Here is a 26,546-nt window from a genome sequence, read left to right on the forward strand (position 1 = left end):
CCATCCACTGCAAAGGTCTGGGAGTGGTGCAAGAACGCACCCACTGCTTGCTGCTGGCTCCTGTCACTGGCACGACTCGCCCTTCCCATGCTCGTTTCTCCCACCGCCCAGCACAAAGGTGAAGGGAGAGAGGAGCTGGCTGGGCTGCAGCGCAGCACCCACTTCAGTGCACGGAGAGAAAGGGCAGGGCTGGGGAATCAGTCAACAGCAGACACTTTTAGCGCATGAGGCATTCCTTTCCCAAGGGAGTCCAAGAGCAGCAATCTCATGATAAGCTCGAGTTTTTCCAGAGTGAGAGACACTAAGTTTCGAGCCTCTTTTTTTTTTCTTCGAATGTGCACAAGTTTGGAATCCTCTGTGGCAACGCTGCTTTCCAAGTGTTCTACTCGACTCTGTCACATGACACTGGGGCTTAACAGTTGCATAACCCCACTCTCTGAAGCGTTTGTTGCCATCAGGCACCGACAGGAGGGGCTCACAAAATCACAAGTGGATAGAGTCCCAGGGGCTTTCAAGCCATCTGGACCAACTGGGTCTACTTCACTGAGAAGGGAACTGAGATCCAAACAGGAAAAGACCCAGGCCTGAGCCCAGGGCAGAGCAGGCCAGACACCACTATCTGTGTTTCCATGATCTACCAGAAAGAAAGGGGATGGTTTACGTGTGCTGCTCCTGGAACCACAAAGCCACGGCACAACTGTGGCCCCAACTCTCTTCCTCCAACGTCCCATGAGGCCTTAGAAAGGTGGTTAGGGTGTGAACGCTAGGACCACGTTTGGGCTCTGCCACTGCCTACTTGTGAGACGTTGGACAAGTCGCCCTGCCTCTCAGAACTGGGATGACAAGGCACCTGCCTCCCAGGATCATGGCGAAGCTAAGCGAGCTATGTCTTCCAAGGCCTTAGAGCAGCGTGTGCACCTACTAAGTGCCACACCGTACCATGACACATAAATAAACACAGGAGTGTGGATCTGCCCAGGCGCAGTGCCTAGACACTGAGGCCTCAGGAGCGGCTCTGCTCTGATGGACATCTGCTCTAGGGGCAGGCTCCTTTCCCTCTCTGGACTCTGATTCTGCTCTGGAAAGGGGGACTGGGCACCTGTGGAGCGCCCCTCCTCCAGGCCTGCATACCTTCAGCCTCTCCCAGAGTCCTGATTACAGAACTGGGCCCGGGCCCAGTGAAACTGGAGCTGGAATGTTTTGTTCTGGGATGGAGGGAGTCCCGTTTGCCTTTCAGAACTCACTGTCTGGTAACTCAGGCAGGGGAGCCCATCCCAGTGAAGGGGTTCACTGTACGGCTGGGACACTAACTCTACCGCGCCACCGCCCCTCCTCTTTGGTTTCTCTTTTCTTCTCCCTGAACTGAGAGAGAGAGAAAGGAGCCTTTGAAAAAAAGTCACTTTTGAAACCACAGTAGCTGACAATGGCAGGACTCTGGTGCCTGCTCCAGGATCTACGCCTCTCTCCAGACTGCAATCTGACTCCTGGCACCCTGTTCCCTGACCCGGTAAGCTGGGCAGCAGTCTGAACCTCCCGTTCCCTCCCCCTCCCTCCTGTGGTACCCACAGAGTAGCCTCTTTCCTGCCACCTTCCAGGTTGAGCGGGCTGCCTGGTACAGAGGCCACACTGCCTGCTATTTGAGTAGGGGACTCTCTGTGGGAGTTCTTTGTTGGTTTAGGGGTGAAGCGGGGTCCAAGCTAGAGCCTCACCACAGTCCGTGGAAACTAAAATCTTGGTTCAGAGAGGCTCCGCCCTCCTGGGGCTGACACTGGGTTCTGACCCCTGTCATCACCTGTCCTATTTGCAGCCACAGCCTCAGCTGACCTCATCCCCACACTGCAGCTCAGGATCATGCCAACGAGGAAAGGGCCAGACACGGTAGGCAAGCAGGTGTCTGGAGTGCGGTGGATGGTTACACTGCTCCCGGGGAATGGTACAGATTCCACTCCCTACAGGGTACGTCTTTCGGGGGGCAGGGGGGAAGCGTCCTTATCTTCAGGAAAAGCCTATGACCACAGGAGCTCCCAGGATGCAAGGCTCCCACATGAACCCCTTTCACCTCCCATCTGGCCTAACACTTCATGGGTTAGCACCCAAACCACTAAGCCACATGGAATTGCCTCCCTTTAAGAGGCTCCCCAGGGGTCACTTTGCCACCTCAACTCCATACTCAACTGGAATTCTTTGCTTTTATTCTTGACTTCGAAAATCTAGGATGAGGTTCCAACCTCAACTGCTCTGTGGAAGCTCCCACCAGGAGGAAGCAATCCCCGCTCTGAGCTCCATCTGTTCCTAGGGTGTAATCCATTCTGCCCACCTGGCACACCTTGGGCCAACCAGAGGCAGTATCTGTGCCAGGCTCCAGTGATGGCACTCAGCATCAAGACAACTGTGGGCAGTCACATGGCTTGCATTCTCACTCTTAAAAGAGATTCCCTCTTGTGGTTCTATGGAACAGTGATCTAGAATAGTTGGAACAGAAACTCAGGCGTTCCTTTGTTTTGCTTCCATTGCTGTTTCCTCTGAATGGAGGCAGCAGGGGAAGAAGGCCCTAAGACCACCAAGGCCTCTTGCTAGCCACCTTGAACAGCCCCACCAAGGAAGCAAATTAACGGTTGGAAGCATTGCAAACAGCAAGATGGGGGTATACTAGTTAGATGGATGTCTTTCAGGGGACCGGAGACCAGCACTTAAACAAGCAGTCTAGGCTATCTAGGAAGAAGTCTAGTCTGTAGATGAAAACGGTGCCTAAAACTGAGCCCTGAAAGGTCCAACCAACTTCATCATTTCCCCGGTGGTACACAGGGCCTGGAGAAGGACAGACCGCAGCCCGCCCAAGATCACGTGTATCAAAGACAGGGCCCTGGCTGGGAGGCGGGGCATCTAAATCTGGCCTTGTGTGGTCCCTGCTGAGCCTTACTCACTGTACCTCAGCTGTGATGGCCTGTGAAATGCTACAGAAGTGATGTTTGCTTTATGGACCACTGCTAGGTCAGAGCTGAGCAATGCCTGGCTTTAAAAGGAGCATGCAGGTTCCATCTTTAATGCCATTCATATCTGCTTCTACTTGTGCTGAGACCTGGCATATAGTTACAGGCTGGAGACCTGTCCAGGAGGCTGGTGGGAAGGTCTCCGGTGGGGCTTGCCAAACAAGACATCACTGAGGCGCCCCGACTACACAGGAGAACTCCTAAGCATTCCTAAATATGCCAACAGCGAAATTTGCTTATGAAACATAAAACACACAAGAGGGGCCTTGGTGTTCTCTATTGCGCAATTTATTCCAACCTGTTCTGCAGGGGTGTGTGTAATAGCAGCAACACAGTGGCTTTCTGAGGACTACTGCAGGGCTAAACCAGGAGGCGGGGCTTTGCAGTGTTAGCCAGGAGGTGGGGCCTTGCAGTGCTAGCCAGAGGTGAACCTTGCAGTGTTAGCCAGGAGGTGGGGCCTTGCAGTGCTAGCCAGGGGTGAACCTTGCAGTGTTAGCCAGGAGGTGGGGCCTTGCAGTACTAGCCAGGGGTGAACCTTGCAGTGTTAGCCAGGAGGTGGGGTCTTTGCAGTGCTAGCCAGGGGTGAACCTTGCAGTGCCAGCCAGGAGGCAGGGCCTTGCAGTGCTAGCCAGGGGTGAACCTTGCAGTGCTAGCCAGGAGGCAGGGCCTTGCAGTGCTAGCCAGGGGTGAACCTTGCAGTGCTAGCCAGGAGGTGGGGTCTTGCAGTGCTGGGGCAAGGCTCCCTAGGAGTCCACATGTTCTCTGAATCAGGGACCTCATGTGGTGCTGTTTCCCTCAGAGCCAAGACCCACCGGTCCTGGATTCAAGGTTGGGCACTGGAGCTGTGGCCCACAACATCACCCTTAGCGAACCATTAGCAACCGTTTTGTGTCTCTTCTGAAGGAGCAAAGGTTTCTGTCACAGGACCCACAATGATTCCACCAAGCAGGAGGGTAACACTGCCACCTGGCCTCTGGCTTTCCTTACGCTTCAGAATTAACAGGTGAGCGTGGGTGGGGGGTGGGGGCTGAAACTGACTACCACCTGCTCTGCAGCGGAGGTACAGAAGGTGGGGGGCAGGGAACCCTTGGGATAGCTCCTGGGGCTGCCATGGTGAAGACTGCTGGAAGGTGCCAACAGCCTAACCTGAGAAGAACTGTTAACACAAACCATTCAGGCATGAGGCTCAGGGTCACCCCATCAGGTCACGAACCACAGCCAGCGGAGGTGCTTGTTGAGGGCAGAGGCTGTGCCGGATGGGTGATGGAAGAAGGTTGTTAGAGATGCTGGCTGCCTCCAGCTGACTGCTTAGAGGAGCCGGGGCTGCTGCCGCCATGAGTATCCATCCCCTCCTCCTCCTCCCCGAACATGTATGAGCACAGCAAAGCTCCTTGACCTCTCACCTTCAGTCTTTTCATGTAGCATACATTGTATTCACAGGTTATGGTACTATTTAAATATTAATTTTCCATCATGGTGTTTAAGTAAACATCCCTGGAGATTTTTAGCCTTCCCTCCTGAAGAGGAGGGATTTTTCTGTCATACAGAGTATCATGTTGGGCACAGTTATGACATGCTGTTGTCTTCATTTGCTAATAATTGCCTCTGGTGTGAAGAGACGCATACAGGGGCCAAGTTAACAAGGAGGCGAGCTTGTCATGGGCAATTCTATGAGTCACCTTGCCTGAGCCGTGGGTTGCCAGGCGTTTGGTTGGATGTTATTCTTGTTGTATCTGGGAGGGTGTTTCTGGGGGAGATGAACATTTATGTCTGTAGACTGAGTCAGGCAGATGGCCTCTGTGACGTGGGAGGGTCCATCCCATCTGTCACAGGCCTAAATAGACCTGAGAAGCTGACCCTCCCCTAGCAAGGAGGATTGCCGCCTACCTAACAACCTCAGCTGGACCACTGTTTCTTGTTTTGGACCAAAAGCATCAGTTTGCCTAGGTCTTCAGCCTACGAGCATTTAGGTCAGACTGGTATCATCGGCCCTCCTGGACTCCAGCTTGCTAAGTGCCCATCTCAGGGCTTGTCAGTCTCCAAAACCGTATGAGCCAATTGCTTATAAATCTCTTAGTAGGATATACATTTACTGGCGCATACACACACGCCTTACTGGTTCTGTTTTTCTGGAGAATCATGAGTCAATACAACATTTTAAAAATAACCTTGCCAAGGCAACACCATCCCAACACACTGTCATATAAGGAGAAAGACACTGGTGGCTTTGAGAATGGCCCACCCGCCCCTCCCTCAAGTGGCTATCACACTGCCCCTTCACCAAGTTCCCGGGGCACTGACCCCCCCCCCCCAAGACCAGTGTCCCCTCTCCTGCTACTCACATCAGGGTCTAGCTCATCCAGCTCATTCTCCAGAGTCCTGAGCTCCTCCTCTGTGAGGGCCCCCAAGATTTCATCTTCATCCAGGTCACGGTATTTCTCCAGCTCACGTCTGTAGGACATTGTGGAAGGGTGTGTCCTTGTCTTCCGAACTTCTGGGCTAACTGGTGACCTGCCAGAAAGAGGAAAAGCCTTTGAGATAGCCCCCTATCAGAGTTTCCCTACAGCAGCAGGTGGGATGTGCTTAATCGTGGCTAATTTGAATTCCTCCTCTCTCCACTTCCCAGCAAAGGGCAAGCCCTGAAGGTGTGTGGTTTGATGATGTGTATTTTATTTCTTTGATATGTGTGTGTGACATGTATGACTGCATCTGTGTGTGTGTGCGCGCATGTGCGCCTGTGACAGAGGATGACCCCAGGTGCCAGTCCTGCTTCCCCCCACCTGTGAACACCAGGTTAGCGGTCTGCAGGTTTCAGGGTTTCTCCTGCCTCTGCCATGCTCAGCTCTACAAGGGTCCCAAGGATTTTCACTCAGGTGCTCCTGCTTGTGGCGAGTGCTCCACCCACGGAACGTCTGCCCAGCGCAATGGAATACATTTCAGTTGGTGCCAGTCACCCGAAGCAAATGGGTGGCTATCGACGGTGCGAGCACTTGACTGCGAATTTATTCTTAAGGAGTTCCGTTATTCTCCAGACAATCTTCCCAGTGTCCCAGTGGGAAGGGCCAGCAACTATCAGATTAGTCTTTTAAAGGAGGAGGTTTAAGTGAGCACCCGCAGCGTGTAGGCACTCCACCTACCACAATTTCGTCAATCCCGACAGAAAGCATCCTATTGTAACTTAGGTTTTGATATCAAACACAGAGCCACCCATTAAGTCCCACACACGGTTCTCCAGTTTGACACACACGTGAGTATTTAGTGATATCTCCTTTCATAGAGGACACTGGGCTGAGGTTCAGTGACTCACCTAACCCACACCACCTAGAAGGGGTAGGTCAATTTGAACTCAGGTCTTCGGGCCCTCTAGCATTTCTATGGTGGAAGCTTTTTCATGGAATCATTGAATATCACGTGATATAAGATAACCACGGACCGGACCCCTCATTATATTCCCCAGGAAGAAGTGACTTATCCAGGGGAACCGAGTCTGTGCCTGCCACTTCCAGGCTGCTTTCTCCCGTTGGATGCCACCCAACACCCATAACATGACTGTTCATACCTGTGAACTCATTTTAGCTGGAGCTCTTAAGTGAGATATTTTATCAGTGAAGAAATTGAAAGATGGCTTTGGGCTTGCTCAGGGTCCCTGATAGCTGTGGGTGTTCCTCTGCTGTACTGCATAAGCCTCCCTCTAGTCTGAGGGGGGCAGCAAGGCCATGAGCCCTTCTCTCCCTTAGCCTGACTAAAATAATATGACAAGGCTGGCCTATCTGTCACCTCCCTGAGAAGTTCTGGCAATTTCTCATGAACCTGACTTCACTGTGGTCCCAGTACTGGCTTCATGCCTCTTTGAGCCATTTCTCCCATGAGCCCCTTGTTCCTTACCCTCAGGGCCCAGCTTATAGCAGGAAGCTTCTCACTAACACCATCCCAGCCTGTGTTTCTACTTGTCTTTGGTATCACCAAGGAGGCTTTGGACTTTTCTCCTCTTGGAGAATGCAAGCTGCTGCAGATTTCTGGCTGTGGGTCTGCCCCCCCCCCCCCCCCCCCGTCTCCTATCCCAGAGAGAAGACTGAGACAAGACAATCAATCCACTTAAATCCTGTGATTTGTTAATTAAGAAGAATTAAGGAGTCCACTAGCCACCAGAAGAAGCATCCACTTTGGAGAGCAGGGGCATGTTTAATGTAAATCTACATGTGTGGGAACATCCACAGGGGAAGGCAGAGTGAGTGACATCCACTTCCATAAGAAGGACAAGCTTCCCAAACTGAACCAAGTGCTGTCCTGCTCTCTGAGAAAGCCTCAGCTTCGGCTGAAGTCTTCCTTTGACCAGATCCCAAGAATGTAAAGCTCAGATCATAAATGCACCCTCCCCATTCATTTCCATTTGCTTTTGGGTGACCCGCTACAGATGCGACTGCTGAATGCCCTTGCGCAGCAGCCTGGTACTGGAGGCCTTAAGGGATAGGGCCAACTGGCAGGTTACCCTGTTGCAATGGATGGCCCCACACCCAGGAGTACATGGATAACACAAATTGGACTCAATGGGTCATTCAAAAAAAGATGCCATGATGTTGGGGGCAGGTAGGGAGGTGGGGATAGATCTGGGAGGAGTAGAGGTGAACAGTATCAAAACAGACTGCATGAAATTCTCAAAGAACTAATAAAATGCCATATATAGTTAGTTGGAAGTGGCTAGGGAATTGCCAGTGTTGCCTCCTGGAGGGACCAATTCTGGTCTTGTGGGATGAGTTATTTACTACCAGAAAGGTTGTGATAAAAGAATAAGAATAAGATTATTTAAATAAGCTCTTGGCCTTAAGATGCCCATTGCTGTGGTAAAACACTGACCAAAAGCAACTTGGGGAGGAAAGGGTTAATTTCACCTCACAGCTCTTGGGTCACTCTCCCTCCTGAGGGGAGTCAGGGCAGGAAGCTGGAGGCAGGAACTGAAGCAGAGGCCATGAAAGAGCGCTGCTTACTTTGTTACTCTCCACAGCTTGTTCATGCAGGGTTTTTTATATATGTGACCTAGGACCACCTGCCCACAGGTGGCACTGCTCACAGCTGGACTGGTCCCTCCCATATCAATCAATCATTCATCAAGACATTGAGCTTGCCCACCGCTCAATCTGTTGGAGGCATTTTCTCGGTTGAGGTTCCTCTTCCCAGATGACTCTATCTTGTGTCAAGTTGACAAAAGAAACAGCCAGGACCCCGTCCCCTTGCTTTCTGGGCTACAGTCTTGCCATGTGATTTCTGCTTCGGGCATTCCCGCCCACCATGTTTCTGCGGCCATGTTATGATGCGGCCGAGAAAACTCTCACTGCAGGGGAATGGATGGGGCTGCCTGACTTTGGATTTTCGCCTTCAAAACTGTGCACTAAATAAAGCTCTTTATCTTTAAAAGTACCCAGTCTCAGGTGTTTTGTCTTGGCAATAAAAAGTGAGGGTCAGACAGTCCTCAAAGACTTTAGAATGTACCAAGTCCCACAAGACGTGGACAGCGGGACTTCTCAAAACTTCGAATATACAGCTAGCCACACAAGAGATGTGCCCAGCAACAGCGTGCAGTAGAATCCCCAATTCCTTGTCATGACATGAGGTCTCTAAGACACTTCTCCACAAATCAGAATCTCGTGAAACAAACTTTGGAAAACACTATCTTAGAGTCATTTCCAGGTCATACTGGGGAGTCATCACACATGAGAAGACGTCATAGGGATAGAGTCCATTGGAACAACCTGAGAGCATCCAGACAGTGCTGAAACTCGGGAGCATCCCACGCTTGTTAGTTTTCACTGTTGACTCATTTTCTGGGGGCTTTTCAGTAAGACTTTAGGAGAAGAATCACACACACATGGTTCCTAGACAATGGGTGAGCTAGAACCCAAGAACATGGACAGATGCATCCGTGCGGAAGGCAGCTTGGGCAGAAGTTGTTGGGGAAGAAGCCAGATGAGAGAGGTAGGTGGCAACTCTGGGACCTGCTGAAGGAGACTATCGGGCCCCAGGATGCCACTGGAGAAAACGCCATTATCCAATTTCAGGGTTCTTCTTGTTGCATCCAGGGAAGTTATACTACGTCTCCACCCTGAGTCATTACTGAGTTCAAAATTTCTACTTCATAGGGTTTTTAAAGCCCTTTTGAATGTCTAGTGTCTTGTGAAGATTACAGAGGTAAGGAGGCATTGTGTTAAATAAGCCAAGAAGAACAGAGAATTCTTTGTCAGCCTCAAGCTCCACTCATCTGGTTGGCTCACGGGATGGGTTCTACAAAGAAGGATTCTCCTCTGAGGGTAGGGCCTGGGAGGAAACTGAAGGTGGGGACCAGGCAGAGTCAGAGGGACACAGACTCAGAGCTAACGGAGCCCACTGCAGGCTCAGTCTTAAAACACGGCTTGGACGAGATTGCATTTCATAATGGTTAATGCAACGCTTCTGTTGCATTAACAATGGAAGAGTGGTCGGGGATGGAGAGCCCCCCCATCTGACTGGAAAGCTAGTTTTGATGTGCAGTGCCACGGAAACCATCATTAAATTATTGAGGCCTCTGTTCACTCAACTATACAATGACAGAATCAGATCACATAGGTGGCTTTGAAACTGTGCCCAGAGATCTCTGAGAAAGTGTCTCAAGATGCCTAGAGGAGACCAAGGACTAAGAGGGCTCACCCTGACCTTCCTTGATGTGTGTGCTTAGGGCCATTGAAGAGCTCCCTGAAACACAGGATCAAATGTGAAGCTGCGATTCACTGGGCTGTAGTAGTACCAGGACTCGCCCCATAGAATGCTGCAAGAAAGAGTATTGTCAGGCCGCCAAGAGTGCAGTCCGGGGCTGCAGCACGGACCATGCAGGCTCACGTGGTGCCAGGCACTATAATGTATCTGCTGAAGCTTCAGGAGCCTCTACTTCTCTTCTTGCCCCCCACACTATCACCTGACCATAAGGGCCCTCCAAGGAGACCTGTGTTTTAATTGCCTCTGTCCTCACAGCTAAGCCCTGTGCCTGGTACAGAAGCACCATCAGAGGATCAGAGACGACATCCTTGGGCTCTTGACCTAGCATCCTTGAAAACTCAGGCAAACGCCCTCTATTCATCTTTTTAGGGAAGCCTGACCTGGGATGAGAGGCATATGGACCCTTGAGGGAGGGGCAGGCAGGGTGATTCTGCCTCAGCAGTAGCTCCCAACATGGCCCTCCGGAAGCAGAACTGTTCTGCTGTTTTGATTTGCCTTATAAACTGGGTCCTGCCTTAAGTGTCAGTATGAAGAAGAAAAGAGTAGCTGAAGAAATTTGAAAATGCCCTCACACACCCAAGCCTTTGCAATTCGGTGTGCCGGTAACACTTCGGGCAGACCTAGTCAGCCACCAGGTTTTTCACCACACAAACCTCATGCAGCCGCTAAACATAAAACAATGAATTTACAAGCCGGGGCATGGGGAATAAACCCTCCAAGTTCTGCAGTAAAAATTAGCCGGTCAAGGCAAAGGCTATCCAGCACCAAGGCCAAGGCCACAGAAACCGAAAGCCCCATCATTAGGGAGGGGTGGACCATTCCGGCAGTGGGTTCTCCAGTGTCTGCTATGGGGGGGGGGAACACTTGAGGAGGAGGTACAAGGTGACACCATCTTGATGTATGACGATCTCTCCCAGTTCAGGGAGGACTGAGCCACTATTTCAAATAAATATGCTCCATTTATGCCACCTTATTTGAGCCAGGGAACATCTTGAAGATGAGTTGGCATGTCATCCTTGGGCTCTCCTCAGTCTTTGACATGCGAGTTTCTCTTTCAGAAGACATGTCAGCTGTAGGATTCTATGCCATGGCTCTTCATGATGAAATCCTGCATCCCAGAGTACATGGTTTGTCTTCTTCTCCTGAATCTCCCTCTTCTCTAGCTTTAGGGCCACAAGAGTATCTCGTGTATGGCCTCCCTTGTATCTCCAGGAGAGCTGTCTCTCCTATGCCCTCCTTCAGGAAGAACCTGAAGCAGCCATGCTAATATCATCTGATCCTTCTCCACTCCCAGCTGATCCCAGAGTTCGGAGCTGGATGGGCAAGGGCCTATGGTGTGGCTTAGGATAGAGAAGGAGGAAGAGGAGAAGGGGAAGGGCTGGGAGCTCCTGTGGAGTCTGTCAGCCTCCAGGGACCAAGCTCCTGGGTCAGCCCAGCCACTTTTCCTGCCCCTCCAGCTCTGTCAACCCCATGCCTGACACTCTTCTCTTTTTATTGCTAGATTTTCTTTTTCCCTGTGATAAACATACATCACATGATGTTTTTCCTGTTTTTGGAGGATGCTGGGGACGGAACCTAGGGCTCCGTGCAGCCAGGGGCACCATTTCCTGACGAGCCACAGCCCAGCCATTCGCCATTTTGAAGCGTCTAGTTTTACGGCACTCGGGACGATTCAGTACCTTCTCATGTAGCCGTCACCACCACCCATCTCTGGAATTCCTTCATCTGTTTAAGCCAAAACTTGGCAACATTGAACACCAGCCCCCCTTTCTTCCCTGTGCCCAGGTCCTGCCAGTCATGCTCTCAAGGGCCCTACCTGGCTTAAGTTTGGCTCCACTTTGTGGCTCACAAGGTAGAACCAGACACTGCTGTCTTTGTGTGACTGGAATCCTGAGTCTCCCACCATCCATTTATCTGTCCTCTTTTCTCTTCCCAGGGCCTTTACCCTTTAGTATCTGTGTTAATCCCAACAGCCTGGCCCATCCCTCTGTCTCAGCTCTCCTTCCTCAGGCTACACCCAAATGCTTGTGAAAACCATTCTCCTGCAGCCCGTGAGCTTCCAATTGCCCCTAATAGCTCCCCTTTTGAGAAAGAACAAAACTCCCCACCTAGTGTCAAGACCTGGTGTCCTGACAACCATCTGAGTGCTGGTTGGCTTTTCTCCCCTAGCTGGCTGCTGTCCTGAGGTGGGACTCACTTGTACACTAATGTCCTTGGCACCTCCCCAGCTTCTAATCCCACTTCAAGCCTTCCTCTTCTAGTTGTACTGACCATCTTACCCCGGAAATTTCAGTCCCAGATCGGCTCTCATTTTTCTGCAGCCTGGATTATCCCTTCCCGCCCTGCCCTCCATGTCTTAGGAAGCCCTCAGTGCAGGGTTCCCCTAAGCTGCTCCAGGCCCTTTGATCCCCTCCCCCCACCCCCACACAACCTGGGGAGGTTGGTTATGTAATGATGCTTCCCCTGACTACCAGAAGAGAATGCATCCCAGGCAGGCCCACAGGGGAGAGCAGTCATATCTGGCATCTCGTTTCAGTGATCAGTCCCAGCCTGGCTCAGAGGAAGAAGAAGACAGTAGCTGCAAGTAGGTGGTCAGCAAGGGACACATCCCCCAGAAGCACAGCTAGGTCAGTACAGCTAGAGGAGGAAGGCTTGAAGTGGGATGAGAAGCTGAGAAGGTGCCTGATGACACCAGGGTACAAGTGAGTCCCACCTCCGAGCAGCAGCCAGCTAGGGGAGAAAAGTCAACCAGCATTCAGCTGGGTGTGGAAGGGGAAGACAAGAGGATGAATGTTTGGGGGTGCTGAACTTCATGTCTGGGGGCAAGCTCAAGGTCATAAAATGAGAGGATTGTGACAAGAGCCACTTCCCCACTGTATGGAGACCTTTGTAGCATCTAAGAAACAACCACTTTCAGGGGCAAGTTTCCATTCCTGGTGGTGTCGTCACTTGTGACCTGGTCCAAGGAGAAAAGAGGAGGAAGCAGGAATAGGGAAGTTCTCAGAGTAATCAGGATCCGAGTCCCTGGCCTCCTCACACTTCCCAGGAGCCCCCCCCCCCATAAGATGGCCCAGTACCATCTGCCATCCTGCAGGAGTCTCCTAGGCAGAACTGGTGTGACGGTTAGTCATGACTGTCACCTTGGAAGAATCTAGAATCAGCTACGGAAACCTCTGGGCATGCCTGTGAGGGACTTTCTAGATGGATGAATTGAGGCTGGAATGGCCACCCTCAATGTTGGTCCTGGACCGTCTGAAAAGGAGAAAGTGAGCTGAGCGCTAGCGTCCGTCGCTCCCTGCTCCAGAACTATGACAATGTGACACCTGCCTCGCTCTCCTGCTGCCACGCCTTCCCCGTCACGCCACGATGGACCTTAGGGCACCGGCAAACCCTAAACCTGGACCAGCCCTTCCTTCCTTGAGTTGCTTTTGTCTGGCATTTTGCCATGGCAGTGGGACAGACGACTAAGACAGCAGCTGTACTGGTTTGAATAAGAGTGGCCCCCACAGGCTCGCACAACTGAACACTCACTTAGTCACCAGGGAGTGGAACTGTTGGGAAGAACGACAAGGATTAATAGGTGTGGCCTTGTTGGAGGAAGCATGTCACTGGGGGGTGGGGCTTGAGGTTTTGGTGGACTCCAATACAGCTCTCAGCTACTATTCCAGCGCCATGCTTACCATCACACTTCCTGCCGTGATGGTGATGGACTAATCTGAAAATGTAAGCCAGCCCCCCATGAACTGCTTTCTCTTATAAAAGTTGCCACGGTCTTGGTGTCTCTTCACAGCAATAGAACAGCGTCAAAGACAATTAACTGCATATAGAATTTAATGGGTTCATTGTGTGATAGAACCATAGGGCCGTTTGAAAGGCAGGACAGCAGGCTGGAGAGATGGCTCAGCAGTTAGGAGTACACGCTGCTCTTGCATAGGACCCGAGTTCTGTTTCAAGCAACCCCATTGGGTGGTTCACAGCCACCTGTAACTCCAGCTCCAGGGGATCCAATATTTACTTCTGGCCTTTGTGAGCACCTGCACACATGTGTACATACCCACACCACACATACACACACACACACACACACACACACACACACATATGGTGGGGTGGGGAGACAGAGGAGACAAAGACAGAGACACAGAGAGAATTAAAAATAAAATAAATCCTTTTTTAAAGGTAGGGGGAAGGTATCAATAAAACGAGGCCTTTCATTTTCTCTCTTGCTCTGCCGTAGTTTCTCTTACTATGTAACGTCACAATCAACACAATCTTATTCTTCAGCTCAAAGCATGTGTGACAATGCTGCTGGCCTCAAGCCCCCGCTCCTATCACACATAGGATGGATGCACTGTGTTCTAGTGGGGCAGGGTAGGAAGCCGGTCCCCTTGACCACTGTACAACAGAATCCACCCCCCCCCATACCCTCATCTAGGTTCCCTCTGTCTTGACCCACAGATTTCCATTCCCTATGTGTATTTTATGTCTTGACTGGGCCAAGAGGCTGGGGGCTAACTGGTGAAGTAGATGTTTTTACCTTCAGTATTCCCAGGTGAGTGCACTGGGGTGGGTGGGCAGGGGTTCCAGGCAGTATCTGGTCAGGAAGGAGAGGGCCTGGGGTGCAATTCAGGGACAGAGCAGTTGCATTCCAAGAATCTCCCCCAGGAAGCAGAGATGAAGAAGAAGGGTGCACGTGAGCTGAGATTCTGATTGAACGTAAAAATATAAGCAGTGGGTGGGAGATATGCCTGATCCAATAAGAGGCCTACCATGCAAGCCTAGGGACCTAAGCCTGATGTCCAACATGTATGTAAAAATCCAGGTTTGGCAGTATAACTGGCCGCCCTAGGTTGGGGACATGAAGACAGGTGGGTCCCTGGGGCTGTTGGCCAGATAGCCAACCTAAGACAATGGGCAAGTCCCATGTTCCAGGGAGAGACCCTGCCTCAAAATCAAGGTAGAGGGGTCCTGAGGAACAACACCTGAGGTTGACCTTTAGCCTCCATATGCATGTGGACACACACATGCCACACTCACACACGCACTCACAAGTTCGAGGATGAAAGGCTCAAGCATCTCTGGATGGTGACTACAGAGTGTTTGGCCAAACACAGGGTATTTGCAGAACAAGGTTCTGGGCACCAGCAAGTGTATATATAGAATACACTTCTGCTCCCTTTCCCAGGTCACATACCCTGGAGGCCCTGGGGCCAACTTTTTTTCCCCCCACTTGTGATGACAGTCATTTTCCTCCCTGGTGACTATTCACCCACTGCAACCTGCCTGGTCTATTGAGGCCATTGTGTCATGGCAGAAGGAGCACTGGAGTAGGAGACAAGGGCCTGGCCAAAGGTTCCGACTATGCAGTGTGACTCCTCTGGGTCCGCAGCCTAATTCCCAGCGTGAGCTGTGTGACAGACCACTTATTACATGCACAGCATTCTGGACCCTTGTGGGAGAGAAAAAAAACTAAAAGGGAGGGTGAAACTCACACAGAGGTCCCTGGGGTGAGGTTACACACGACAGTTCTTTGTCCACTACCCTTGGAGGAGATGTGCTAAGCCATCAGATCTTAACGGATGAGGCGTGATCTCAGGTCATCCCTTAGAGAAGTGAATGTGGGCTAGCCCTGTCCTGGTCCTGGCTAGCTGGCAGGCTCGGGCGTGTAGCACTGAGCATCTCTGGGACCCTGTGCAGGGTGAGAATGTGCATGTACTGTTTGTCCCATGCTGGGGACATTAGATCGAATGACACAGCTCAGATGGCTAGATTATCTCTCCTCCCTCATCTCCTGAGAGGCCCAACAGCCAACTCTGCCAGTCCTGGATCATGGCAGCTGAGCAACCGAGAGGTTACACGCAATACAGTACAAACCTTAAGTGTAGAATCCAGGGACTGCCCAAATATACAGAACCGTGTAAACACTCAGCTGGCGCTCACCTTGAAGGCCTATTCCACAGCCCTACTTAGTCTCCCTAAAACATGGCAATGCTCTAACCTTCAAAACTACAAACTAGCTATGACTATATTTTGAATATCATATACATTGAAGCATACAGTGGAAAGGCTCCTGGGTTTGGCGTCTTCTTGTGTGTGCAGGTTCATATTATGTGTGGGTATGCATGGTGCACACGTGTGGAGCCAGAGGACAACCTTGGGTATCCTTCCTCAGGCACTGACCACTGTTTTGTTCTGTTTTGTTGAGACAAGATCTCCCATTGGCCTGGCACTTGCCCAGTGAGCCTGGCAGGCCGGCTAGTGAGCCCCAGGTGTCGACTCTGCCTCAGTCTCCTAGCTCTGATCACGAGATCCACACTTGGCCGATCAAACAGTCTCATGCTTGTAAGGCAAGCACTTTGTCAACCAAGCCATCTCCGCAGTCCCAGACCTGGTTTCTTTCAAACAAAGCATCCTATCGCTGAGATCCATCAGTGGCAGAGCCTGTATTAACAGTTTGTTCTTTTCGGGGTTGTGTGGTATTCTGTGACATAAAACACACCACAATAGATTGATTGATTTCTTTCTTTTTTATTTTTCAAGATGGGGTTTATTTGTGTTGCCCTGACTGTCCTAGAACTTGCTCTGTAGACCAGACTGGCCTTGAACTCAGAGATCTGCCTGCCTCTGCCACCTGAGTGCTAGGATTAAAAGTCTGTGCCACCACCACCCGACTGGATCGATTTATTCTTTAAGAATGCTTAAACTCTTTCCATTACTGGGGAATTACCAACAGTGCCCTGAATATGTCTGCTGGAAGAAAGAACCACTTACTTTTTGGCCAGTTGGGTATAGAATGGGTACACATTGAATTTCAAAAGATGCTACCAAACTGCAATAAATATGGTTTTCTGAAGTGCTTGCTATAATATAACCTGGCCTCCTCGGGTACCCATTCACACACACACACACACACACACACACACACACACACACACACACACAGATGTAGTCATACATGTCACACACACACACAATAAAGTAAATGCTTATTTAAAAGTCCTCCACTTTGACTGAGTCCAGGGAAGGTGGGCTGGTGTTAAGTGTTCATTGGTCCAGGCAATGGACCAGGAAGATCAAGGCCACAGGACAACTTGGATGTCATTCTTCAGGCACTGGAGAATGCTGATTGTTGAAGAGAAAAACGTGTGGTCTGATGGCTTCCAGAGTGAAAAAGACACATTTTGACTGAGGTCACAAAGACATGGACTCTGATCAACACAAGGAACACCTCAACAATAGATGGCACCCAGGAGGACATTGGGCTGACCCGGGGGGGGGGGAGGTTTAAGAGCGCCTGTCACTACAGGCATGTAGGCAGAGCGACACCTCCAGGCCCTTCTAGAGGGAGCTGATGTCTCCGTCCCTGGTGCTCTTGTGAACTGATACGGTTGAAGACTTGTTGGAGTCGGGTTCTCTAATGAAAGATGTGTTTGTAGCAATGATGGAAGAGGCTCAGCTATCATTAGAAAACATGTCTACTGGTTTGTGTGCTTTTCTGGTTTCAGGCTGAGCTCCTTCTGTTAGTCACGCGGGAAAGCACCTTCTAAAAAAGCAACGCCACTAAACACAGGGTTTGCCTGTCACTTTCTGCAGCTGCTGCGAATTCCAACCCAGAGCCAGCTGCGCCTCAAAGGTCCGCGTAGCTAAAGCTGCCGGTGGTTCAGATCAGAAGGTGTACATACATGCACAGACACACACACACACACACACACACACACACACAAATCCTCCAGGGATTCCAAGGCACCCTCCTCCAGCTGTCGGCTCCTTGCCCTCAAGAAGCACTGGGGCTGCCCCCTTCCTTGTCTTTGTACGGCTTCCCTGGTTCTAGCTTGTCTCTGACCTTGTCTCTGGTCAGGCTCTGTATGCCTTTTCAGGGGGCTCCAGAAGCCAAACCTTATAACACAAACAGGAAAAGATGTCAGGGTTTGTGGGAGTAACTGCACGGGTTTACAGCCCATCCACACAAAGGCAAGACTCCCAGGGCTTATACTAAGCCCTGCACTGGAGAGTCAGGGATGGAGGGTGTCGGGGGGGGGGGCAGGTAAGCTGGGAACGTGGCTTAGTTGGTCATCTGCCTAGCAGGCATAAAGCCTTGGGTTTTATCCCAGCAGCTCATAAACCCAGAGTGATGTCATATTTACACCTGTAATCCCAGCACTCAGGAGCAGGAGGCAAATGGATCAGTAATTCCAGGCCATCCTTAGATACATAGCAAGTTCGAGGCCAGCCTGGGCTACATGAGAGGCTATGTGGATGTGCCTGTGAATTTGATGGCTGTAAGGGATGAAAGTGAACTCGTAGAGAAGCCCCCTGGGATCTTCCTATCCCCACCTGGCCTCATGTGGGTATTCACAGAAAGTAGAGCTTTATAAAGCACATTTATATATTTTGAGACTATGAAAATTAGCCCAGATGAGCAATGACAAGAGGTAACTCGGGAAGAATAGATCTACTGTGCCTTGAATAAAAGGCTAACTTGCTTAATGAAGAGTCCTTACAGTAACAACAAAAACAGAACAATCCAGAAAAAACTGTAGGGTTAGGGAAGTAAAGGCAATTCACATAAAAAGGAGATGTTTACTCAACGTCTAGATGGATGATGGAACCCCACACTGAGATTTATCACTGTTCACCTGGTTAAAAGCCAGGCGCCACCCACACAGAACCTGGGGAGAGGTGGGTGCCCTCACAGGACAGGGGAGATACTGCCAGGCCTTCAAAGCCAGGCAATCCCTGCCTGTCAAAGTGCACACACTCTTTGACTCAGCGGTTTCATTTCTAGGCATCGACTCTGCCAATGGACTCATGGGATTTTACAAAGATCTGTGCACACACCATCTTGCTGTCTCAGCCCCAAACATGCAGACCCCATAGGAGATCATGAACAGGACTCTGGGTAAATAAATTGTGTTAAAACACAAAGGAAAACTGTTGACATCTCATTGAGGCTGCTATTGCCTCACGACCGTAGCTTCTCACGATTGTGTGTGTGTGAGCACACACATGAGGATGGCCAAGCGTGCGCGCGCGCACACACACACACACACACACACACACACACACGAGTATTCTCACAGAAACCAGGAGAGGCAGGGGATCTGCTGGAGCTGGAGTCACAGGTGTTGTGAACCGCCTGATGTCTGTGCTGGGAACCAAACCTGAGCACTCTGAGGGAGCACCTAGCACTCTATCTGCCAAGCCAGCTTTCCAGCCACCCTTGACTTTATTTTGGGTTAGGGTTTCCCTAAATCTCCCAACCTGGCTCACACAATGGCCCAGGAAGGTCTTGAACTTGTAATTTTTCGTCTCAAGTAGCTGAGATAACAGCCTGTGCCAGGTACAGACTATTTTTTTTTTTTTTATTTCTTCCTTTTGTGGTTGGGGATGAAGCTGAGGCCTACAGCAGGCTAGGCAAGCGTTCTACCAGCAACACCCACCGGACCAGACCAGTTTCATTCTTACTGCACAGCAGGTACCCCACTACACCAAGCTCCCTACTGGCTTACGGCCTGCAGTACTGCTAAGGCAGAGGCAGGTGCTTTCATTACCTTCATCTTACAGGTGAAAAGACTTAGGCGCCAGAACTGAAGTAACTTGACCACATCGTCTTTTAAGAGCTACCATGACAAATGACCGGTTCTGTCACAGGTCAAATGGACAGACATCCTAAATCAAGATATTAACGAGACTGGTTCCTTCTGGGAGAATCTGGGGGTGGGCACAGGGGCATGAGTTGCTCCCCACTCCCTTTCCACTTCTGGTGACTGTGGGCAATCCCTTGTCACTGCTTCTCCCAGTTTCCAGCTACACGTGGCTTCTTCCCTATGCACTCCTTTTCCTTATAAGGACACCAGCCATTGGCCACAGGATCACCCTATCTGATATGACCTCACCTTAACTAACTAACATCTCCACAAAGACCCTGTTTCCAAGTAAGGTGCCATCCGCAGTTCCGGGTGGCACAGATGGGGGTGGGTACATTAGCCCAGTATGCTAAGCAAGGCCACAGAGCCAATGCGCAAATCTCAGGAGCCATCGGCTTGTGCTCACCATCCCCGCTCAGCACGAGAACTCATGCTTCCCCAGTGAGGACCAGTCCCAGGTGCAGCCCTTAGCATCCTTCACGTACTAATTCAATCCTGACAACAACCCACTCGATGGAGGAGGAAGCCAAGACACAGAGGGGTGAAGCCAAGGAGCTGGGCTCCAGAGTCCTCAAGTTCTTAGCCACTGTGAGAAGCTTCTTAAACTGCTGGTGAGGTATGGCTTTTACAAGAAGCTCGTTTGCTGTGCTGTCATGACAACAGGCTGAGACTCGGGACTCATGGAGCTTTTCTGTCTCGAGAAAGACCCATGCCCTTCCTTGTGCCAGACACAAAGAGGCTGCCCTCGTCTCCTCAGCTGCTAGCACTAACTAGGAGTTGAGGGTCGAGAAACAGTTGCCATGTCCAGCCAGGACCCTCACATGGTCCTCTCTTCTTCTGTGTTGGGCACTCATGTTTCTGAGTGGGTTTCAGGGGGTCTCTGCACCGCCTGAAATACTATGTGAGCTGCCACATGGATGGATGGATTCATTTTTCTACAGCAAGGATCCACGACATTAGTCAGACGCTCAAAGAATGTCATGATTGCAATCTTCCAGGTTTCTGCTGCCTTTAAGAAGTCTGTCTTTGTGAGTTTCCTTGCCCTGCTAGGATTATTTTGAGCCATCTCGAATGCTTTTAAGTAAGCAAGCAGAACTTGATGCACACACATAAATGTTTGCGCGCAATCGCATACAGCCCTGCCAGCCAAAGTTCCGTTATCTGCCTGAGCTTGCATGGGGCAAGCTATCTTCATGTCTTCCTCTCTGTTTCTTTTCAACCTGCATGCCCCTGGGTGTCTGGTACTTCAGCATGGCAGCTGTCTCAGGCTCCCACCCCAACACTGACCAACTTGTTGATACCACACTCATAAGCAGGGTGCTGACTAGAAGGAGCCCTTGGTATTGAGCCACTGAGCAAAAGCATTCACCTGTGGATTTTAGAAAACACTATCTTAAAGTTCAGCAGGAGAAAGCTGCTGTGGGTATAGATAGGATGAAGGTCAGGATTGCTTTATTGTGGTGATAAGAGACGTTAGAGGCAAAGGTATGTGCTGGAAATTCATACTCTCAAGCCCTATTTTATACCCATTGAGCTAGACTCTGAGGATTTACAGTACAGGAAGATTCCACATGGCTGAGAGAGGGGAGCATTGACACAGAACGTGAGGACCCTTGTTCCTCAAGTTTATAACCCTGGAAAGCGCCTCAGTATTCTGGAATGCACACCCCCAATTCCTGCTGGGGTCCACTCACTGATTACAAAAAACAAAACAGGGCTGGAGAGATGGCTCAGAGGTTAGGAGCACTGATAGTTCTTCCAGAGGTCCTGAGTTCAATTCTCAGCAATCACATGGTGGCTCACAACCATCTATAATGCAATCTGGTGCCCTCTTCTGGCCTACAGGCATGCATGCAGATAGAACACTGTATTCAAAATAAATAAATCTTAAAAAAAAAAAAACCCAAAACAAACCAGGCTTCTCCTTCACAGGACTGTGCTGAGTTTCAAACGACATGATGGACTGTCTCATTGGTTGTTTAGTGTGATGGGACTGGCAGGAGCTTGGGACCTAACAGGAAGCAACCAAGCAGGTCTGGTCCCTGGCCCCATGGAGCCAATGGTCTGGTAGATGGGAAAACATGTAAATACCAGTTGGTGTGTATCGTATGCCTGTCACTGTGATGACTCAGTCATTCACTCATTCATTCATCTGCCAACCATTTCCTAGAACCTACACCACAGCAAGCATCTGAGCTGTGATCACTGAGGATGCTGCACACACACAAGAGCCACCAGCACTGCCCTCCAGCAGCTTCCTGCCTGCCCCACCAGAAGGCAGCAGCTGGGTTCAGTTCGAGCACCCTGTGAGGATGCTCTGGGAGTTAGAAGGGAGCACGGATGAGAAACCAAGGGCCTGGGCTTTAAAGGATGTTTTCAAGCTCCTTGGCTGAGTACCGGGACAGCAGCATCCCAAGCAGAGGGAGGAGCCAGGCAAAGGCAGGAGACACACAATGTTGGCATATTTCTGACCATGGGGAAGTCTCCTAGAATCTGGGGCAGACCTAGCAGGATTTCAAAGTACCCTGGGCCCAGACCCTGTTAATGTTAAGGAATCTCTGGACTTCAATAGGGAATGGGGAGTCAGCCCCTCCCCCGCAAAAAAAAAAAGCATTGAAAAGCCATAGCTCTGCTTTGGAAAGCCGTTTGGAGAGCAGACTCCACCAAGAGCCTCGGGTGAAGAGGCCCAAGTCCTTGACTGGAGTGGTGCACGTGGACCTAAGAACAGATAGGAGCTGTGGGAAATGTAGAGCTGACTGGGTGATCATGTGAAGGGCCAGGGAAGGGGAAGGAGGCTCTGGCTTGGTACCCTGGTGGACTGTGTCTTTGGTGACCAAGATGAGAACACAGGGAGAGCATTGACAGGAGAACCCAGCATCTTTCGAGCTGCATACTTTGTCCAGTATGCAGGAGCCTGGGGCTAAGAAGGCTGTCCAGACTGGACACAAGAACTTGTCGGGTAGGTACAGAGGTGGTGGGGGGGCTGAGAGGCCACTAGAGGCCATGGCACCAAAAGGTCAGGCTGAAGATGAGTCCATGAAGAAGGGGGAGTGAGGTTGCGAGGTGTTTCTGCTTTCCTTGGCTCGTCTGGGCACAGGGGGAAATGTCCAATGGCCACTGCAAACATCCACTACAGACATCTCTAGAAACAGCTTTGTGGTACCACTCTAATATTCCAGAACGAAGGCAGCTAGGACTGGGGACCCTGGGAGTATAAGGACCTGCCTCCTCCCCCTCCTTCCTACCTTCCTGGGCACTGCAATCTTGAGTCCTTCCCAAAGTTTATCACCATGGGGACACACGAAAGGGACAAGATAAATGCCTGAGTTTGTTCTGCTTTCCTAGCAGACAAGAACCCAGCGCCTCAGCCCAGAAGATTCCAGACCATGTCCTAGGCTGATTCCAGTGAGCTCATTCTTCATTAGCACTGAGAGCAACTGGGAGTCTGTTAGCATCAGTAATAAACCAGAGGACGTTACAAAACAGATGGAAAGGGAGATGGCTCCAGCGCTGCGTGATTGAACTCATTGACCCCAAGAAGCAGGCCCCTGGCTTTAAATGATAATGACTCCTGGTAGCCAAATAATTGATCTAGCTGGTGTTCTGGCTCGGAGGGAAAGTGAACTGGCCTCTTTAGAAATGTTGGCAGCCTGGGCTGGTCCATTAGTAAGACTGAAAAATCAAAACACTGTCCGGAAGAAGCCATATGACTGGGCTCAGCAGAAGTCATCAATAGATAACGTCATCCCTGAAAGAAGCAAGCCAGGGTCACGAGGCCCCTGCAGCAGGGTCAACTCCCCCTTCATGGCTCGCTGCCACCTTCCTTTACAGATACTGAAGTCAGTCAGGGCACAAGGAACGTGTTTCATTTTGCCCTCTTTTTGCTCAGTTAAGTCCCAAGGGTCAAAAGCCACATGCAGACCTAGTGACATGAGACATGTCCTCAATCCTGCCATGGGCACGCTGCTCAGATTCTCCTGCACCCTGTGGTCACCCCTGGATTCTCTTCTACCTCCAACCACACTTGCCATCTCATAGACACGGGCCTCCCCCTGCCCCAGCGCCTATCACCGTCCATCCTATCTGAGCTTTGAGGAAGCACTGGAAGCTGTCTTGACTTAAGCTCCTGCCTTGGCCTCACTAAGCACATCTTCCCAAGGCTGGTTCTAAGCTCAGGGCTTGCCCGCCATCACTCCCTTCCACAGCCTGAATGAAGTAGTTACTATTGTTAGCCCTGCTGCACACAGGGGAAACTGAGGCAAGACAAGTTGGGCCACCAACAGATCCTATTTTTGAAGGCTCTGCCACGTTGCAGCTAAGATCCCTGAGTCTGCTCCAATTCTGATGGCTTTCCCCCAGTTCTCAAGAACTCTGTCCCTGTGTAGTTACTGCCATTGTCCACATCTCCACTTAGCTCCTGGAAAGCCACTTTCCTCCGACCCCTGGGTCCTCACCACAGGATGGGTGCCAGATCTCCCTGCAAGCTAGAGGGCTTCTGGAAGAACTTCAGTCCTCTGTACTCAGCTCCACTGAAGACCATCTTGTCCACTGGGTCATTTCTCAAGGTCGTGCTGGGTGGGTAACAGAGCTGGGACTGGAGCCAATCCCCCTTTATTACTTAGAGCTGACAACGCCTAGTCCCTGCTTTCTGCAGTTAAGTTGCAGCAAAGAGCCCTGCCCAAGAGGAGGGAGAAGGTGTGAGACTCTGATAAGGTGGGCCAAGGCTATTTTTAGAGGACTTTAGCTTCCCACTTAGGATGCTAGGCACCCAAGGGCCAATAGCTGTCTAAACCGTGGACTGTGAGACTAGCTCATTAGAGATAAGATGCCAGAGTGACAGGTCCCTTGTCTTCACTGCTGCCTTGCTGTGAGGTTTGGAGTCAGTGGGAACCTTCCTTTGGCTAGCCTCCCCCTTCCCTCCTTTATCTGTGAAGCACAGAGATAGGCTAGAGAAACCGGAGGAATCTCCAAATCCAGTACTAGAGAGAACCTTCACACTATTACTCCAGCCTGGTAAAGTCCCAGCCATCAACAGAGGTGCTCAGACCCATCAGGGAAAGACAGGCCGACTGCAGCAGGGTATGCATGACCTTGAGCACGGGGCTGAGGCCCTTCCCGGGCAACAGTGGTGGTGACCTAGGGAGAAAGATCAGCTTTATGGGTGTCCTTTCCCCGGAACCCAGGATCTGGATTTAGGTTCTGGCTCTGTTGGGGCCAGGCGATCTTCAGGACTCACCGGAGAAGGTGAGCACCAGCTGAGGGAGGTGAACTAAGGAGAGAACAGGGCTGCGTGGTTAAGGCAGTATCACGGGTGTCATATAGTCAGGGAACTGAATTCCCCCAGCCTGCCCAGTTCATTTGGTCACTTGTTTGCCAAGCTACTCAGGCTAGAGATGTCCCCAAGCACCCCAGGCACACTTCCCAGGCTATTCCGAGGGCCCTAGTGGGTCTTAAGCCAGGACCTGACTTCTGCAGCTGTGTCCCCAGCATCCCTAGCCTGAAACTGGAGAACAGGTGCAGGAATTGTGGGCGGTTCAGAGCAAGCCTGGCCACTCTCTTGGCCTCGGGTCCCATCCCCTCGAAGGACCCTAACTTTATTCTACAAATGGGAAATCTAGGTCCAGAGAAAAACAAAACAGGATTGCCTAGGCCACCCCCGAGTTGGCAACAGCCAGTGGTCTCCAGACTCCAGGCTCTTTCCTGTCCCACCTGGCTGCGCAAAGCGAATGCCGCTGGTGCTTTAAACCTCGCTAGCTCCAGCAGTTTAGGAAACTTTTCCCGCACGCGCCAGATCGGTGCGCGGTCAGGGCTCAACGTCCCCCGAGCGCAGACTCCCTTCCTTCCCAGATTCCCAGGCGGACTAGTGCCCAGTTCGCACCGTGCCGAAGCCCGCGGGGGGCGCCCCGGGCGGCTCCCAAGGTCCCTCGGCGACCAGGTCTACAGTCCAGGCACCCTGATCAGGACCGCGCGCGCGAGGCTGCCGGGACTCGAGGTCCAGCAACCCGATCGCCAAGATGGGGATCCGGACCCCCTGAAGGCCACCCGAGGCGGTGGCTATTTATAGAGGGAATCGCGCTCAGTCCCTTCTCGGCGCTGGCGACAGCTGAATATTTTGCCCAGATATGGCTGCGCCCCGGTGCGGCGGCAGGGAGCCCCGTGAGGCCGAGGGGGACCTAGGGCTGGCGGGCTGGGGTCTTACCGAGATGCGAGGCGGCACGAGCGCGGGCGGTGGCAAGGAGCGAAACCCGGGCCTGGGCGAGTTCCCTGGCGGCCGCGGGTGGGAGCCGGGGGCGGGCCCTGTTCGGCAGTCACCGCGCCCCGCCCCACCCCGCCGCCCTCCCCGCCCTCCCGCTCCACCAGGGGCGCCCGGGTGCAGCAAGGTCTCTGGGAGCGACACTCGCTGGGAGAATCTCAGACCACCGGCAGGGCCACCCCCAAGCCCGGAGCCAGGTGAATGTGTCATTCCCTGCCTTGATCTCGGTTTCTGCAACTTCTCTCGGGAAGATTTTAAGCAACGTTGGAGGTATCTGGACAAAGATGGGGAGATCTTTATTCTCACGGGGTCTAGAATGTTCCAGTAAAATAAAACCCGGCTACACCTTGCTTCCTTTGAAGAGGCAACCTGTCCCCTCTCCCCAATAGGTCGGCCAGGTCTGGCACGCGCCCAGGCCTTAATAACCATCATCTGTGGACGCATAATTTCAACTCAGAATCGAACGCCTTCTCCCACACAGCGCTGAGAGAATGGAGCGTCTGAAATCACCACTTAAAATAACCGGAACGAAAGTTTTGCTTTCTTAAAAGGCTAATGTGTTCTCCAGAACAAACCACTTACACCCAAAGCCTCAGTGTTTCAAAAAAAAACCAAATGGCTCATACCGAAGAATCCAAACAGACACAGGGAAATGTCTCAGTTGGACTAGCCCAACGTTTTTGGTGAGGGAAACCCTAATTCTGCTGTAGATGCCTGAAGAGAAAGGCTGGAGAGTACTGAAAGTATTTTCCAAAGCATATTTTTGTATTATAAGGCCTATAATACACTATTAAGAGTGCTCCTTTCAGGGAATAAGTAGCATGTATCTTTAGACAAAGCAGGGACTCACCATTTCCAATAACTTAGGTTTAAGATTTTTGTTGTAGTTATAAACATTTTCAGGGCACACCT

General features: G+C 51.2%; 1 protein-coding gene across 3 annotated transcripts in view; it reads right to left on the minus strand.

The window, feature by feature from the left end:
* Tmod1 (tropomodulin 1) overlaps nt 1-25,700 on the minus strand; it is an 82,929-nt gene extending 57,229 nt beyond the window's left edge. For 2 of the 3 annotated variants that reach the window (XM_057790354.1, XM_057790353.1), the window contains exons 1-2: nt 25,581-25,700; nt 5,333-5,501 (exon numbers count right to left, since the gene is read on the minus strand). In XM_057790354.1, the coding sequence (XP_057646337.1) occupies nt 5,333-5,452 (120 nt within the window). In that variant the 5' untranslated portion in view covers nt 5,453-5,501; nt 25,581-25,700. Of the gene's footprint in view, nt 1-5,332; nt 5,502-25,580 lie in introns of those variants that run through there. The other variant, XM_057790356.1, reaches the window with a different exon arrangement.
* Between the last annotated feature and the right edge of the window lie 846 nt (nt 25,701-26,546).

Source organism: Chionomys nivalis, chromosome 16 (assembly GCF_950005125.1).
Source record: "Chionomys nivalis chromosome 16, mChiNiv1.1, whole genome shotgun sequence".
In the NCBI taxonomy this organism is placed as follows: Eukaryota; Metazoa; Chordata; class Mammalia; order Rodentia; family Cricetidae; genus Chionomys; species Chionomys nivalis.